Source organism: Procambarus clarkii, chromosome 67 (genome assembly GCF_040958095.1).
Source record: "Procambarus clarkii isolate CNS0578487 chromosome 67, FALCON_Pclarkii_2.0, whole genome shotgun sequence".
Classification (NCBI taxonomy): Eukaryota; Metazoa; Arthropoda; class Malacostraca; order Decapoda; family Cambaridae; genus Procambarus; species Procambarus clarkii.
In genome coordinates this window covers 8,920,834-8,937,901 of record NC_091216.1, presented here as the reverse complement: position 1 = coordinate 8,937,901, position 17,068 = coordinate 8,920,834, and the positions used below count along the sequence as shown (strand labels likewise).

General features: G+C 45.9%; 1 protein-coding gene across 6 annotated transcripts in view; it reads right to left on the bottom strand.

The window, feature by feature from the left end:
• LOC123767771 (glutaminase kidney isoform, mitochondrial) overlaps positions 1 to 17,068 on the bottom strand; it is a 188,314-nt gene that overhangs the window by 126,495 nt on the left and 44,751 nt on the right. For all 6 annotated transcript variants that reach the window (XR_011223924.1, XM_045757814.2, XM_045757815.2 and 3 more), the window contains exon 4: positions 9,686 to 9,798. Coding sequence is in view for 5 of the 6 variants with exons in the window: in XM_045757814.2 (XP_045613770.2) it covers positions 9,686 to 9,798 (113 nt within the window). In the remaining variant the exon portion in view is untranslated. The remainder of the gene's footprint in view (positions 1 to 9,685; positions 9,799 to 17,068) is intronic.

Here is a 17,068-nt window from a genome sequence, read left to right as displayed (position 1 = left end):
CGACCAGTTACACTGTGTAACGACCCACACACCGACCAGTTACACTGTGTACCGACCCACACACCGACCAGTTACACTGTGTACCGACCCACACACATCGACCAGTTACACTGTGTACCGACCCACACACCGACCAGTTACACTGTGTACCGACCCACACACCGACCAGTTACACTGTGTACCGACCCACACACATCGACCAGTTACACTGTGTTCCGACTCACACACACCGACCAGTTACACTGTGTACTGACCCACACTGACCAGTTAAAATGTGTTCTGACCCACACCGACCAGTTAAAATATATACCGACCCACACCGACCAGTTACACTGTGTAACGACCCACACACCGACCAGTTACACTGTGTACCGACCCACACACCGACCAGTTACACTGTGTAACGACCAACACACCGACCAGTTAAACTGTGTACCGACCCACACACCGACCAGTTACACTGTGTAACGACCCACACCGACCAGTTACACTGTGTAACGACCCACACCGACCAGTTACACTGTGTAACGACCCACACCGACCAGTTACACTGTGTACCTTTAAGGCCCTTACCCTCCTTAAGGTTTTGTCCCATACTTCTTGGGGAGCGGATAGGCGCACGCTCCTCTCTTTACATTCCTCTCTCGTACTGTCTAAATTAGATTATGGTTGCCCTGCATACTCTTCTGCTTCTCCTTCTACTCTCCGCCGTCTTGATGCTTTGCACCATACTGGGTTGCGCCTCAGCTCTGGTGCCTTTCGTTCGACTCCCGTCCTCACCTTGTATGTTGATACTGGCTTCCTTTCTCTCCAGGACCGCCGTGATCGCTACTTTCTTCGCTATCTTGCGCGGTCCTTGCAACATCCTTCCTCTCGCCTCTGTTGTGCTTTAACTTTTACTCCTCCTGTGGTTCCTATTCCTCTTCACCACCTCCTTCTTTCTGACCTGTTATCTCGCTTACAGGATTCTCTTTCAGTTTGTATTTCTAATATTTCTCCTCGTGTTGTTCTTCTGTGTCCCCGTGGAGAGTCCCCTTTCTGAAGTTTTGTACATCCTTGACCGGCATCACTAAAGCTTTTACCCCTCCTACTGTTCTGAAACGCCTTTTCCTAGAGCACTTTTCTTCACACTCTCACTCCGTTTCCATCTTCACCGATGGGTCTAAGTCTGCGGACGGTGTAGGCTACTGTGTTGTTTTTCCTGACAGCACTTATATGTCTCCGGAGACTAGCATCTTCACAACAGAACTTTATGCTATTCTCTATGCTCATCGTCTCATGCTTTCTCGTTGGCAATCTTCCTTTGTGGTTGTCGTTGACTATCGTAGTGCCCTCATGGCTCTCAGGTCCTTCAATCCGGTCCATTCAGTGGTCGTCAAGATTCAACATGTGCTGTTTCTTATTCCAAGTAAATTTAAGTCAGTTTAGTTTTGCTGGGTACCCAGCCATATTGGTGTTTCTTTACATAAGCGTGCAGACGCTGCCGCTAGGGAAGCTGTCCGCTCTTGTCCCATTTCCCGTGAAGATAATCCTTATTCCGACTTTTACCCAGTTATTCATTCCTCCATCCTTTCCCAATGGCAGGGTTTTTGGTCTTTTGTGGTTGGTAACAAACTGCGTGCTCTTAACAGTAGTGTGTCCCCATGGCCTTACTCCTACCACTGTAACCGGTGGTGGGAAACTGCTCTGGCGAGGTTTGCGTATTGGCCATACACGCTTAACTCATCGTCACTTAATGGAGCGCCGCCCTGCTCCTTATTGTTCAAATTGTATTAATCCTCTTACGGTCGTGCATATCCTTGTTGAATGTCCAGACTTTCAGGACGAGCGTGTGTCTTGCTTTCCGACCGTCCCTCACGATCGCTTGCCCCTCGATAAAATTCTTTTTGAATCCGATACTTTTGATATTGTTCGCCTTATGCGTTTCTGTTCTCGTATTGGCATCTTTGATGATATTTAGCGCCCTGTGATTATTATGCACCTTTGATTGTGCTACATAGCCTTCCCGGCTTGGTGCCTTCTTTTGATAATTACTTACTTACTTGGGGGATCAAGGGGAGGGACCGTTTTGGGGGGCTCAAGGGATAGGAATGAGGGGGGGGGGGTCAAAGGGAGGGAACGAGTGCGGAGTCAAGAGGAGGGACCGTTTGGGGGGTCAAGGGGAAAGACCGTTTTGGGATGTCAGGGGGAGGGACCGTTTGGTGGCTCAAGGGGAGGTGTTAGTACTCAAATTGTATGATGGTTGGGACAATCACCCAATCACAGACGAGTAGGCCTCTGACGTCATTCCCTTCAGAGCCGGCACCTTGCATAATTACAACTCCCAACCCAGCTATAATGCAACTTTGAATTATAATACTCGGTTACAGAATGCTGGAGCTCAGAATGTTCACTCCATGTTATGAGGAAACCCCCAAAGCCATCTGCTAACCAATTCAGGTTAGTCAGTCCTAGTGCCCTTCCTGTGTACTTAGTAGCTACCCACAATAGATTTGGACACTTGACAGAGAAGGACACTGACTCTAGCTCAGTTGTAGATGTTGACGGAACCACAGCGAATTTGAACCAGACGAGACGCAGATATCCTAGGCAACATAAGTCACAAGAAGTAACTAGACCAGTCTCAAGTGGTGGTCCCCTTGTCTCAGCCATTGTACATGGTAGAGTTTTAAAAGTTTTTCTTGACTCGGGTGCAAAAATTTATATTGTCAAGCCCTCAGCTCTCGGAGACACTGCAAGTAAGCACCCTGCTTCAGTAAGAAAGTCACCCATACCTTTTCTAAGTGGTGTTTCAGGAAATACAGTAAAAGTTCAGGGAGAAATTGACCTCCCACTCAAGTTAGATGATGTCACATTGTCTATAACATGTTTAGTTGTTGACAGTATCCATTTTCCTGGTGACATTCTCCTAGGTTTGTACACCATGAGTGATGAAAATATTGCATTGTTTCCCCCATCGTTGAAACATAAGTATCAAAGACCACGTCATACCCTTGTGTAGCATGTATCGACAGGGCCATGAGTTCAACCTTCACTCAGACTACGTTAATTTTGTTGACACCCGCCTTGCTAGCGTAGGTTTGTCAGATCCTTGTCGTGGTAACATACTCGAGAAAACAGGCACTTGATTGAAGCATAGTAGTTGTGCAGTTGTTAGGGAGAGTGAGTATCGAGACCTTATGGAGGGGGACGCCCTAACAGATTCTCGTTGTCTTGCTCGCCTAGCAGCTTCCATCTCTGAAGTCAGTGGTTCCACAGCTACTGACACTGTGCTGCACTCTCAATCTCTCATCGGAGTAAGAGTCAAGGTTCAGGAGGTGCCTGAATTATCGGATGTCATTGCGGAAAGTGATACTGTAAAGTAAACGGTACGTTTGTTGAACCCTCCTGGCACACAGTGCAGGATGGTACCATTACATTGTTCACTGTAAACGCTAGTAATGCCGACATCCATCTCCAGTCTGGCACCCATGTTGTAGAATTTGCCCAGTACTCGTTACCGGTGCGAGTTGTGGATGATGTCTCCATGGATCATACTGTTCGAACTCTCACACCAGGAGAACCAGGATCTCAGCCAGAGGTGCAAGCGTGACACCTCAGTCCTACTGATTTCCCCGACTCTGTGGTTCAGATTTTGGAAATTTTGAACAGGAATAGAGCCGTTGTTGCTCTACCAGGAGAAAAGTTAGGTCTCACTCCTTTTATTATGCATAAAATTCCCCTTGAACGAGGAACTATGCCTATTTATGTACCAGCTTACCGTCTACCTCATTCTCAGAAAGCAGAAGCCAATAGACTCATAGAGGAAATGTTATAGAGTGATGTAATTGAGTCGAGTAACTTGCCATGGATCGTTCCATTGATTCTTGTACCAAAGCGAAATGGTACTTTGAGACCTGTAATCGATTATCGGAATCTTAACAGTAACTATACCTGATCGTTTCCCACTTCCAATCCTAAATGATTTGTTGCAAAGTATAGGTCGGAACAAAGTATTCTCTACATTAGATTTGTTGCAGGGATTCTGCCAAATCCCCTCTGATGAGGAAAGTAAACAGTTGATGAGGAACGTAAACAGCCTTCAGTACTCCCAATGGTCATTTTCATTTCAAAAGAATGGCATTTGGTTTACGGAGTAATCCAATAACCTTTTCACGGCTCATGACGAATCTATTTCATAGATTGATTACAAGTATTCTTCTAGTTTACCTTGATGATCTCATAATCATGTCGCAAGATGTTCAGACTCATTTCCAGAACCTTGAGAAAGTACTTGCAAAGCTCGCAGAAGCTAATTCAAAAATAAAACTTGCGAAGTGTTCATTTTTAAAGGAGAAGATTAATTTATTAGGTCATACAGTTACACCTTCAGGTATTACATTGAATGAATAAAAAATTATTGCTGCCCCTGATTTTCCAACGCCTCGAACTGCAGAAGCCGTAAGACAGTTCACAGGTCTTGTAGGATTTTATTGTTTGTTTATTGCTGGATTCTCTATTATAGCCGCTCCGCTTTACAAGTTGCAAAGGAAAGATGAACCCTTTGTTTGGGGAGAGGCCCAGGATCAGTCATTCCAAAAACTCATGGCAGCCTTGATCTCGTCACCTGTCCTTAGTTACCCATATTTTTCTAAACCTTTTATGTTGGTTACAGATGCTAGTGACATAGGCTTAGGTGCTGCATTACTTCAAACAGAAGATCACAGAGATCATGCAATAGCTTATGCAAGCCGTACATTATCTAAAAAAGATAAAAATTATAGTGCAACAGAACGTTAAGCTTTAGCAGTTGTTTGGGCTCTTAAACATTTCAGGGATACAATTTATAATTACCCAATTCATGTTCTTACAGATCACCAACCATTAATTTCTTTGTTCAAAAATAAGAATCCTGTGGGAAAGTTTGCTAGATATTTGCTCACAATTCAAGAGTTCAATCCCACCTTTAGTTATATTCCAGGAAAGCAAAATGTTGTAGCCGATGCATTTTCTTGACATGTAGCTACAATTCAGTTAAATTACACAGCATTAGACGCTACAGTAGTCGAGACGGAACAGAGACAAGACCCCATATGGGCACCCGTCATTAAGTTTTTGACTAAGCAAGATACTCGCCTGATTCACAAACCTCCAGTACCATTGAAAGAGTTAGTGATGTTAGATAATTTACTGTGTAGAGTAGTAAAGCTAGGGACAGCCCTGAGGAAATGTAAGTTAGTTGTTCCAGCTGTCTTGATACTGTGTTAAAAATTATCCATGATGCTCCTACAATTGCACATCCAGGAAAGGATCTTACACTCCAGCAAGGTCGATTGAAGTATTTTTGGCCAAAAATGGCTAAGGAGATTGCTCATTATGTTGACATATAATTAACCTGCTTACAGCACAAGGGACATGTAGCAGGACCTAATCTAATTCATGTGTACCCAGCAACTAAAGCTCCTTGGGAACGAGTATCAATGGATTTGTTGACAAATTTTGCAAAAACAGAAAAAGGGAACAAATACTTGCTTGTAATGGTTGATCTTTTTTTTAATTTTTCACGGTATTGCGAACTAGTTTCTATCCTGAACAAAACAGCAGAAACTATAGCCAGTGCATTCCATGACCAAATAATTTGTAGATATAGTATGCCTAAAGTAATCCTTTCAGATAATGGTCCAGAATTCAGTAATAGTATTTTAACTAGCTTGTGCGATTTATATAACATTAAAAAATGTAGTATTATGCCATATCACCCAGCAAGTAATGGGTTAGCAGAGAGTACTAACAAGAAAGTATTAGATGCCTTGAGAGTCAAGTTGAATTTTGATAACAGTAATTGGGATGAATTCATATCCTTAATTCAGTGTGCCATTAATTCTTCAATTAATGTTTCTACAGGCGACACTCCTCACACTATTCTTTATGGAACAGATAAGATCCTCCGTAATGAATTGACTAATGTACCCCCCTACTCTTTTGTATAATGTAGATGATTTTGTTCAACTAAGCGTAGACAAATGCAACTAGTTTTCAAGAAAATACGAGAACAACTGTCGAAGGCTATAGCTGAGTTCACTCGAGCAAAGAATGCACGAGCTAAAACCAGTAAGATAACTATCGGTTCTGTAGTAATGGTACTTAACCAACACATGTCTGGCCCTATGTACAAGCTAAGAAATTTTTGGGTCCACATAAGGTAATCGAGTTTATCAAAGGTAACAAGTACAGACTTAAGAATTTGTTAACAGGAGAGTATATAAATTAACATTTAGACAATATGAAATTAGCTAAAATGACTTACCTGGTTGATGGGATTCTGGAAGTTCTTCTACTCACCAAGCCCGGCCCGAGGCCAAGCTTGACTTGTGAGAGTTTGGTCCACTAGGCTGTTGCTTGGAGCGGCCCACAGGCCCACATACCCACCACAGCCAGGTTGGTCTGGCACTCCTTGGAAGAAACAATCTAGTTTCCTCTTGAAGATGTCCATGGTTGTTCCGGCAATATTTCTTATGCTCGCTGGGAGGGTGTTGAACAACTGTGGACCTCTGATGTTTATACAGTGTTCTCTGATTGTGCCTATGGCACCCCTGCTCTTCACTGGTTCTGTTCTACATTTTCTTCCATTTCGTTCATTCCAGTACATTGTTATTTTATTGTGTAGATTTGGTACTTGGCCCTCCAGTATCTTCCACATGTATATTACTTGATATCTCTCTCGTCTTCTTTCTAGTGAGTACATTTGGAGGGCTTTGAGATGATCCCAATAATTTAGGGGCTTTATCGCGTCTATGCGTGCCGTATATGTTCCCTGTATTCCCTCTTTTTAAGCAATCTCTCGTGCTCTGAAGAGGGAAGTGAGTACTGAGCAGTACTCAAGACAGGACTTGAAGAGTACAACCATTGTGATGGGATCCCTGGATTTGAAAGTTCTCGTAATCCATCCTATCATTTTTCTAGCTGACGCAATATTTGCTTGGTTATGCTCCCTAAACGTTAGGTCGTCAGACATCATTATTCCCAAATGCTTGACATGTTGTTTTCCTTCTATGGGCACATTTGATTGTGTTTTGTACCCTGTATTATGTGTAAGATCCTAATTTTTACCGTTGACTGTTGACGAGACTGATGAGGAAGATGAGAATGAACTTACCCAGACAGATTCTTCTATTGGGAACCACCTACTGTGGTTGACCGACCACTTGATGTACAACCACCCCATACTAGCACCTATAATCTTAGATCTAGACCTCTCGTTTCAACCGTGCACTCACCACATGTCTATTGGCTAGATGTTACCGAGTTTACCTCTCAATATGATAGTTTGTCACATGCAGTTTCATCTGTTCCTGACGTTCAGTCAGAGCCAGAGTTGTATAGTGCTCTGGTAACACATTAACACATCTGATAATTAGACATAAACATGTTCTTAATGCTCGTGTGTAATTAAAGCATAGTTACCATGATTTTTACCCTAATATGTTCAAATTTTATTTTTGTGCACTTGCCGAGAGTGTTAGTATCCCACACTCCTGATCATCCTTTAATGTTTATTATGAAGTTTCCCTTGTAAGCCATTAACAAATGCCACTGAGGTCCTTTCAGTATCATTGTAACTATCTAGTTAGCCAGAGTTTAAAGGACGTCGACTTCGTAGTGTGTCCGAGCGGTGTTAGTACTCAAATTGTGTGACGGTTGGGACATACCCAATCACAGGCGAGTAGGCCTCTGACGTCATTCCCTTCAGAGCCGGCACTTTCCTTTCTCGAGGCCGGCCTCAGTATCTCACGAGACCAGAGTTAGGTAGGACCTCGGCAGGCCAGATATATAACTTATTACCTAACCCAATACACTGCTGAAGTGATCTACTGTGTATTCTCTACACTCCAGCAACAACCATACATCCAAGAAGGTAACGAATAGAGGCAACGAGTGGTCAAGGGGAGGGACCAAGTGGGGGGTCAAGGGGAGGGACCGTGGGAGGTCAAGGGGAGGGACCGTGGGGAGGGGGAGGTCAAGGGGAGGGACCGTAGGGGGTGGGTCAAGGGGAGGGACCGTGGGGGGGGTCAAGGGGAGGGATCGTGGAGGGTCAAGGGGAGGGACCAAGTGGGGGGTCAAGGGGAGGGACCGTGGGAGGTCAAGGGGAGGGACCGTGGGGGTCAAGGGGAGGGACCATGGGGGGTCAAGGGGAGGGACCATGGGGGGTCAAGGGGAGGGACCGTGGGGGGTCAAGGGGAGGGACCGTGAGGGGTCAAGGGGAGGGACCGTGGGGGGTCAAGGGGAGGGACCATGGGGGTCAAGGGGAGGGACCGTGAGGGGTCAAGGGGAGGGACCGTGGGGGGTCAAGGGGAGGGACCGTGAGGGGTCAAGGGGAGGGACCGTGGGGGGTCAAGGGGAGGGACCGTGAGGGGTCAAGGGGAGGGACCGTGGGGGGTCAAGGGGAGGGACCGTGGGGGGTCAAGGGGAGGGACCGTGGAGGGTCAAGGGGAGGGACCGTGGGGGGTCAAGGGGAGGGACCGTGGGGGGTCAAGGGGAGGGACCGTGAGGGGTCAAAGGGAGGGACCGTGGGGGTCAAGGGGAGGGACCGTGGGGGGTCAAGGGGAGGGACCGTGGGGGGTCAAGGGGAGGGACCGTGGGGGGGTCAAGGGGAGGGATCGAGAGGGGTCAAGGGGAGGGACCGTGGGGGGTCAAGGGGAGGGACCGTGGGGGGTCAAGGGGAGGGACCGTGGGGGGTCAAGGGGAGGGACCGTGGGGGGTCAAGGGGAGGGACCGTGGGGGGTCAAGGGGAGGGATCGTGAGGGGTCAAGGGGAGGGACCGTGAGGGGTCAAGGGGAGGGACCGTGGGGGTCAAGGGGAGGGACCGTGGGGGGTCAAGGGGAGGGACCGTGGGGGGTCAAGGGGAGGGACCGTGGGGGGGTCAAGGGGAGGGATCGTGAGGGGTCAAGGGGAGGGACCGTGGGGGGTCAAGGGGAGGGACCGTGGGGGTCAAGGGGAGGGACCGTGGGGGGTCAAGGGGAGGGACCGTGGGGGGTCAAGGGGAGGGACCGTGGGGAGGGGGAGGTCAAGGGGAGGGACCGTAGGGGGTGGGTCAAGGGGAGGGACCGTGGGGGGGGTCAAGGGGAGGGATCGTGGAGGGTCAAGGGGAGGGACCGTGGGGGGTCAAGGGGAGGGACCGTGGGGGGTCAAGGGGAGGGACCGTGGGGGGTCAAGGGGAGGGACCGTGGGGGGTCAAGGGGAGGAACCGTGGGAGGTCAAGGGGAGGGACCGTGGGGGGTCAAGGGGAGGGACCGTGGAGGGTCAAGGGGAGGGACCGTGGGGGGTCAAGGGGAGGGACCGTGGGGGGGGGTCAAGGGGAGGGAACGAGTGAGGGTCAAGGGGAAGGAACGAGTGAGGGTCAAGGGGAGGGAACGAGCGAGGGGTCAAGGGGAGGGAACGAGTGGGGGGTCAAGGGGAGGGAACGAGTGGGGGTCAAGGGCAGGGAACGAGGGGGGTTAAGGGGAGGCAAAGTGTGGGAGAAGGGAGAAGAGAGGAGAAAGAGTGTAAAAGATGGGGAAGAGTCCCGGGCGCCGCCGGGTACCCCTTACAGTGTATGTATACTATTAATAATACCAATAAATGTGGCCATAATGAGCGTGATAATAATGTTACAGTGACAACTATGACCAACACGTGAGGAGGACGGCTGGGCGGCCGCCACACTGACCTGGAGGCGTCCGCCAACACCTTGCTCATGTTCTCCATCTGTTCATCTTCACTCTTCTCTCTCTCCGTGCTCTCCTCACCATCCTTATCCTCGCGTGTCTCCTCTACTCTCGGCTGCAAGGAGAAGGCAACAATATATTAGCATGTGCTCCGGTGTTTTCCTCTGAAGATTACAATCGTTTTAATGCCAAGAACAATAACTAAAAGTTTTGTCAGTATTGGTATTTGTAGTTGGGGGGGGGTTAGGGTGTGTATCAGGGGGGTGTTGCAGGGGTTGTAGCACGGGTGCGAGTGTAGCAGAGGGAGGGGAGTGTTGCAGGGGTTGTAGCACGGGTGCGAGTGTAGCAGAGGGAGGGGAGTGTAGCAGGGGTTGTAGCACGGGTGCGAGTGTAGCAGAGGGAGGGGAGTGTAGCAGGGGTTGTAGCACGGGTGCGAGTGTAGCAGAGGGAGGGGAGTGTTGCAGGGGTTGTAGCACGGGTGCGAGTGTAGCAGAGGGAGGGGAGTGTTGCAGGGGTTGTAGCACGGGTGCGAGTGTAGCAGAGGGAGGGTAGTGTTGCAGGTGATCCTTTTCATAAGCCTCACTCAAAAAACAACAAAACAAACCTAGCTCAAACCATGATAAAACAAGTCTAGCACCAACCACGACACAACAAGCTTAGCTCGTCACGACACAACAAGCCTAGCTCACACAATGATAAAATAAGGCTAGCTTATACCACGACAAAATAAGGCTAGCTCACACTACGACAAAATAAGGCTAGCTTACACCACGACAAAATAAGGCTAGCATACACCACGACAAAATAAGGCTAGCTCACACCACGACAAAACAAGGCTAGCTCACACCACGACAAAATAAGGCTAGCTCACACCATGACAAAATAAGGCTAGCTTACACCACGACAAAATAAGGCTAGCATACACCACGACAAAATAAGGCTAGCTTACACCACGACAAAATAAGGCTAGCTCACACCACGACAAAACAAGGCTAGCTCACACCACGACAAAATAAGGCTAGCTCACACCATGACAAACAAGCCAAGCTCACACCACGACAAAATAAGGCTAGCTTACACCACGACAAAACAAGGCTAGCTTACAACACGACAAAACAAGGCTAGTTTACACCACGACAAAACAAGGTTAGTTTACACCACGACAAAACAAGGCTAGCTTACAACACGACAAAACAAGGCTAGTTTACACCACGACAAAATAAGGCTAGTTTACACCACGACAAAACAAGGCTAGCTTACAACACGACAAAACAAGGCTAGTTTACACCACGACAAAACAAGGCTAGTTTACACCACGACAAAACAAGGCTAGCTCACACCACGACAAAACAAGGCCAGCTTACACCATAACAAAACTAGGCTAGCTCACACCTCGAGAAAATAAGGCTAGATCACACCACGACTAACTAAGGCTAGCTTACACCACGACAAAACAAGGCTAGCTCACACCACGAGAAAACAAGGCTAGCTCACACCACGGCAAAACAAGGTTAGCTCATTTCATGACAAAAGGCTAGCTCATACCACGACAAAACAAGGCCAGCTTACACCATAACAAAACTAGGCTAGCTCACACAACGACAAAACAAGGTCAGTCAACACAACGACAAAGCAAGGCTAGTTAACATCTCGGCAATGCTCGATTTGAAGAGCTCCTTCCTCTCTGGTAGTTTTTTTTTTTACCACAAACGTGGCCACACATTTACAATGCTAACCAGCATAAATACATTTTCTTCTGTCCTCCATAGACAGGGTTAGAGATCAGTTAAACATATAGTTCAGGGATTTATTGAACAATCAACCACAGAAGGTGATTCGGTACTTTTAAAATGCTAAGCTAACCTACATACGTAAATACATAGATACACAGATTTACGTATGCCCTACATAAAGTGTTCGAAGTGTCATTAATGTGCATTTACAAAGGTAAAATGCAATTCTGATCAGCTTCCATATGTACTTTATACACATACATATACATAAACACACATATCACGGGGGTTGATATCACGCCAGACCTGTCCCCTGAAGCTCATATCAAGAGGATAACATCAGCAGCATATGCCAGGTTGGCTAACATAAGAACGTCCTTTAGAAACTTGTGTAAGGAATCTTTCAGAACATTATATACCACATATGTCAGACCAATCCTGGAGTATGCGGCTCCAGCATGGAGTCCATATCTAATCAAGCATAAGACTAAACTGGAAAAGGTTCAAAGGTTTGCCTTTATAAACCATAATTCGCCATAATATAACGGATATTACCACAAACTCGGAAGACTTTGAAAGAGAAATTGATAATATGCCTATGCACTCAGCTCCTGGGCCTGACTCATGGAATTCAATATTCATAAAGAAATGTAAAGTACCAGTAGCGAGAGCACTCAGCGTGATATGGAGAAAGAGCCTGGATACAGGGGAGATACCAGCAGCACTTAAATCTGCAGATATAGCTCCGTTGCACAAGGGGGGGAGTAAAGCCTTGGCAAAAAATTATAGGCCAGTTGCACTAACATCACACATAATAAAAGTGTTTGAAAGAGTGATTAGGAATCAAATTTCTAGTTTTATGGAAAACAATGAATTGCACAATCCAGGACAACATGGATTTAGAGCGGGAAGATCCTGTCTGTCACAGTTACTCAACCACTATGACAAAATCACAGAAGCCCTAGAAGAAAAGCAAAATGCAGATGTTGTATACACAGACTTTGCAAAGGCGTTCGACAAATGTGACCATGGGGTGATAGCTCACAAAATGAGGTCAATGGGAATAACTGGAAAAGTAGGACGCTGGATACTCAATTTCCTGTCGAACAGAACACAAAGAGTAACAGTCAATCAGATAAAATCGAGTCCAAGCGATGTTAAAAGCTCTGTACCTCAAGGTACAGTCCTTGCACCGCTACTGTTCCTTATTCTCATATCTGATATAGACAAAAATACACGCCACAGCTTCGTGTCGTCCTTTGCAGATGACACAAAAATCAGCATGAAAATTACCTCTGCTGAAGACATTGAAAAACTACAAGCAGATGTCAACAAAGTTTTTGATTGGGCAGCAGAAAATAACATGATGTTTAACAGTGATAAATTTCAGGTACTCAGGTACGGCAAAAATGAGGATCTGAAACATAATACAGGGTACAAAACACAATCGAATCTTCCCATAGTAGGAAAACAGCATGTCAAGGATTTGGGAATAATGATGACCGACGATCTAACGTTTAGGGAGCATAACCAAGCAAATATCGCGTCAGCCAGAAAAATGATCGGATGGATTACGAGAACTTTCAAATCCAGGGATCCCATCACAATGGTTGTACTCTTCAAGTCACTTGTGCTGTCCCGTCTCGAGTACTGCTCAGTACTCACTTCCCCCTTCAGAGCAGGAGAGATTGCTGAAATAGAGGGAATACAGAGAACATATACGGCACGCATAGACGAGATAAAACACCTAAATTATTGGGATCGTCTCAAAGCTCTCCAAATGTACTCTCTAGAAAGGAGACGAGAGAGATACCAAATAATATACACCTGGAAAATACTGGAGGGTCAGGTCCCAAATCTACACAGTAAAATAACAACGTACTGGAGTGAACGATATGGAAGAAAATGCAAGATTGAACCTGTGAAGAGCAGAGGTGCCATAGGCACAATCAGAGAGCACTGTATAAACATCAGGGGTCCGCGGTTGTTCAACGTCCTCCCAGCGAGCATAAGAAATATTGCCGGAACAACCGTGGACATCTTCAAGAGAAAACTGGACGGTTTTCTAAGAGAAGTTCCGGATCAGCCGGGCTGTGGTGGGTACGTGGCCCTGCGGGCCGCTCCAAGCAACAGCCTGGTGGACCAAACTCTCACAAGTCGAGCCTGGCCTCGGGCCGGGCTTGGGGAGTAGAAGAACTTCCAGAACCCCATCAACCAGGTATCAACCAGGTTGCCACCAGACTAGTACCCGAGCTCAGAGGTATGAGCTACGAGGAGAGATTTCGGGAACTGAACCTCACTTCGTTGGAAGACAGAAGAGTTAGGGGGGACATGATCACCACATTCAAGATTCTCAAGGGAAACGACAGGGTTGATAAAGACAGGCTATTTAACACAAGGGGCACACGCACTAGGGGACACAGGAAGAAACTGAGTGCCCAAATGAGCCACAGAGATATTAGAAAGAACTTTTTTAGTGTCAGAGTGGTTGACAAATGGAATGCATTAGGAAGCAATGTGGTGGAGGCTGACTCCATACACAGTTTCAAGTGTAGATATGATAGAGCCCAATAGGCTCAGGAACCTGTACACCTGTTGATTGACGGTTGAGAGGCGGGACCAAAGAGCCAGAGCTCAACCCCCGCAAGCACAACTAGGTGAGTACATATATACGTACATATACATGTATACATGCATATATACACACACACATACATTCACATACATTTGTCTCTTTTACTCTGACAGGGTGAGATAACTGACAGAGAAACTAGTGTGCAATTAAGCACTTAATCACTGAAGGTGATGAAGGTGCTTTTACAAGCTCAGGTTATATAGTTACATCACATACATACATTGTATAAATGATACATTACATGGTCAATCTTGGATACAAGTCCAATATATCATCAAGTGTTCTAGTACTCATATAGTAATTACACAGTTCAGCATACATCAGCCCAGGAGGGCGAAAGTCAGACAATATGGAACATTCTACATTATAATGTTCAAGAGAATGCATGTTTTCTCTTTCACAAAGTGGTAGTGACCGTCCCGCGCAAGGAGCAAGGATATCATAGCAGCCTTTCAATTTGTTTACACATTTAATAATAACTAGCTGTACCCGGCCACGCGTTGCTGTGGCTCAGAAACACATGTGCATTGCTGAGCCACAGCAACCTTCCCCTGTCTCCCAGTCCACCCCGCCATTCACCCCCCTCCCTCGTTCCATCGTCATCCCAACCATTCCTCACTCCCCCATTCCCTGGTTTTCCCAACAATTCCCCACTCCCCCGTTCCCTCGAGCTCTCCAACATTTCCCCCCCTCCCCCGTCCCGTTGTCCTCCCAACCATCCCCCACTACAACGTCCGCTCGTCCTTCTAACTATTCCCCACTCCTCCATCCCCTCGTCATCCCTACCATTCCCCCTCTCCCGTCTCATCGTCCACCACATTATCTCCCACCCCCCTGTCCCTTTGTCTTCATCATCATTCTCCATTCCCCCTCGTCCCCACCATCCCTAACTCCCTAGTCCCCTTGTCCTCCTCCACACCATTATCCCCCCCCATCCTCTGTCCCCTCGTCCACCCTTCTATCACCCACTCCCGTCCCCTCGTCCTCCCCACCAATCCCCACTCTCACGTCCAATGTATTCCCAAATGATCTGATGTTCCCATCAGAAAATTGGGATCATCAAATGATCTGATGTTCCCATCACTGAAATATAAGAAAAACAATTAAAAAACGAAATGAAAAACAATGAACTAATAAAAAAAAATAAACTATACACATGAAATGAACGGTATGTTAAGCAACACAGCTCAATTACAACGCAATGTCACACAAAATAATTAAATCAAAATGAAAATAAAGCGTAATCTATGAAAATTCAATTTATCAATGAAATCGGAACCAGTGAAATGAAATCGCAAAACATTTAGTATAGTGTGTGTTGCTCTTACGTGCAACAGATGGTGCTGTTTCTTAAAAAAAGCATGTTTTTTCTAGTCACAGGTGTAGCATCTATACTTATTCTCACGAAATGAGCGGTATGGTAAACAACACAGCTCAATTACAATGCAATGTCACACAAAATAATCAAATCAAAATCAAAATAAATAGAAATCTATGAAAATTCAATTTGTCAATGCAATCGGAAACACTGAAATGGAATCGTAACATATTTAGTACAGCGTGTGTGTTGCTGTTACATGCAACAGATAGCGTTGTTTCTAAAAAAGTTTTTTTTGTTTCTGTAACAAGTTTTTCCTGTCACAGGTGAGGCATGTATATAGTAGGTATATAAAAACACGTGTCTATTCAAATACAACGTTGTGTCAAAATTTTAAAGCAATGGTAAAGGGGTTTCGAATAAATCCCACACATGAAAAACACAGTTTTTCAAGAAAAACATGTTTTTTCCCGTCAGGGACGTGACATCTATATAGTATGTATATAAAAACCTGCTCGGATGCGAATGGAACATTGTGTGAAAATTTCAAAGCAATCGGTAAAGAACTTTCGGAGATTAGCGATTCTGAACTACCGATCATTTCCATTTTTATTTATATAGATAATAATATTCCACTTGAGGAAGCTTAGAGCAAACATAAAGTGAGAGGGGTGTCTACGCCATCAATGGCTCCCACCGTCAACACTTGTTAATTCAGTGCAACAATGACTGTATTATGGCGACTCGCTACTTAACAGTTGGTTCGGTAACTTATGACGACCATACTACTCAACAGTTGTTATGGTAAGTTACGACGACCATACTACTCAACAGTTGGTACAGTAAGTTACGACAACCATACTACTCAACAGTTGTTACGGTAAGTTACGACAACCATACTACTCAACAGTTGTTACGGTAAGTTACGACGACCGTACTACTCAACAGTTGGTACAGTAAGTTACGACGACCATACTACTCAACAGTTGGTACAGTAAGTTACGACGACCGTACTACTCAACAGTTGGTACAGTAAGTTACGACGACGATACTACTCAACAGTTGGTACAGTAAGTTACGACGACCGTACTACTCAACAGTTGGTACAGTAAGTTACGACGACGATACTACTCAACAGTTGGTACAGTAAGTTACGACGATCGTACTACTCAACAGTTGGTACAGTAAGTTACGACGACCATACTACTCAACAGTTGGTACAGTAAGTTACGACGACCATACTACTCAACAGTTGGTACAGTAAGTTACGACGACCATACTACTCAACAGTTGGTACAGTAAGTTACGACGACCATACTACTCAACAGTTGGTACAGTAAGTTACGACGACCGTACTACTCAACAGTTGGTACAGTAAGTTACGACAACCATACTACTCAACAGTTGTTACGGTAAGTTACGACGACCGTACTACTCAACAGTTGGTACAGTAAGTTACGACGACCATACTACTCAACAGGTGGTACGGTAAGTGACGACGACCATACTACTCAACAGTTGTTACGGTAAGTTACGACGACCATACTACTCAACAGGTGGTACGGTAAGTTACGACGACCATACTACTCAACAGTTGTTACGGTAAGTTACGACGAACATACTACTCAACAGTTGTTACAGTAAGTTACGACGACCATACTACTCAACAGGTGGTACGGTAAGTGACGACGAACATACT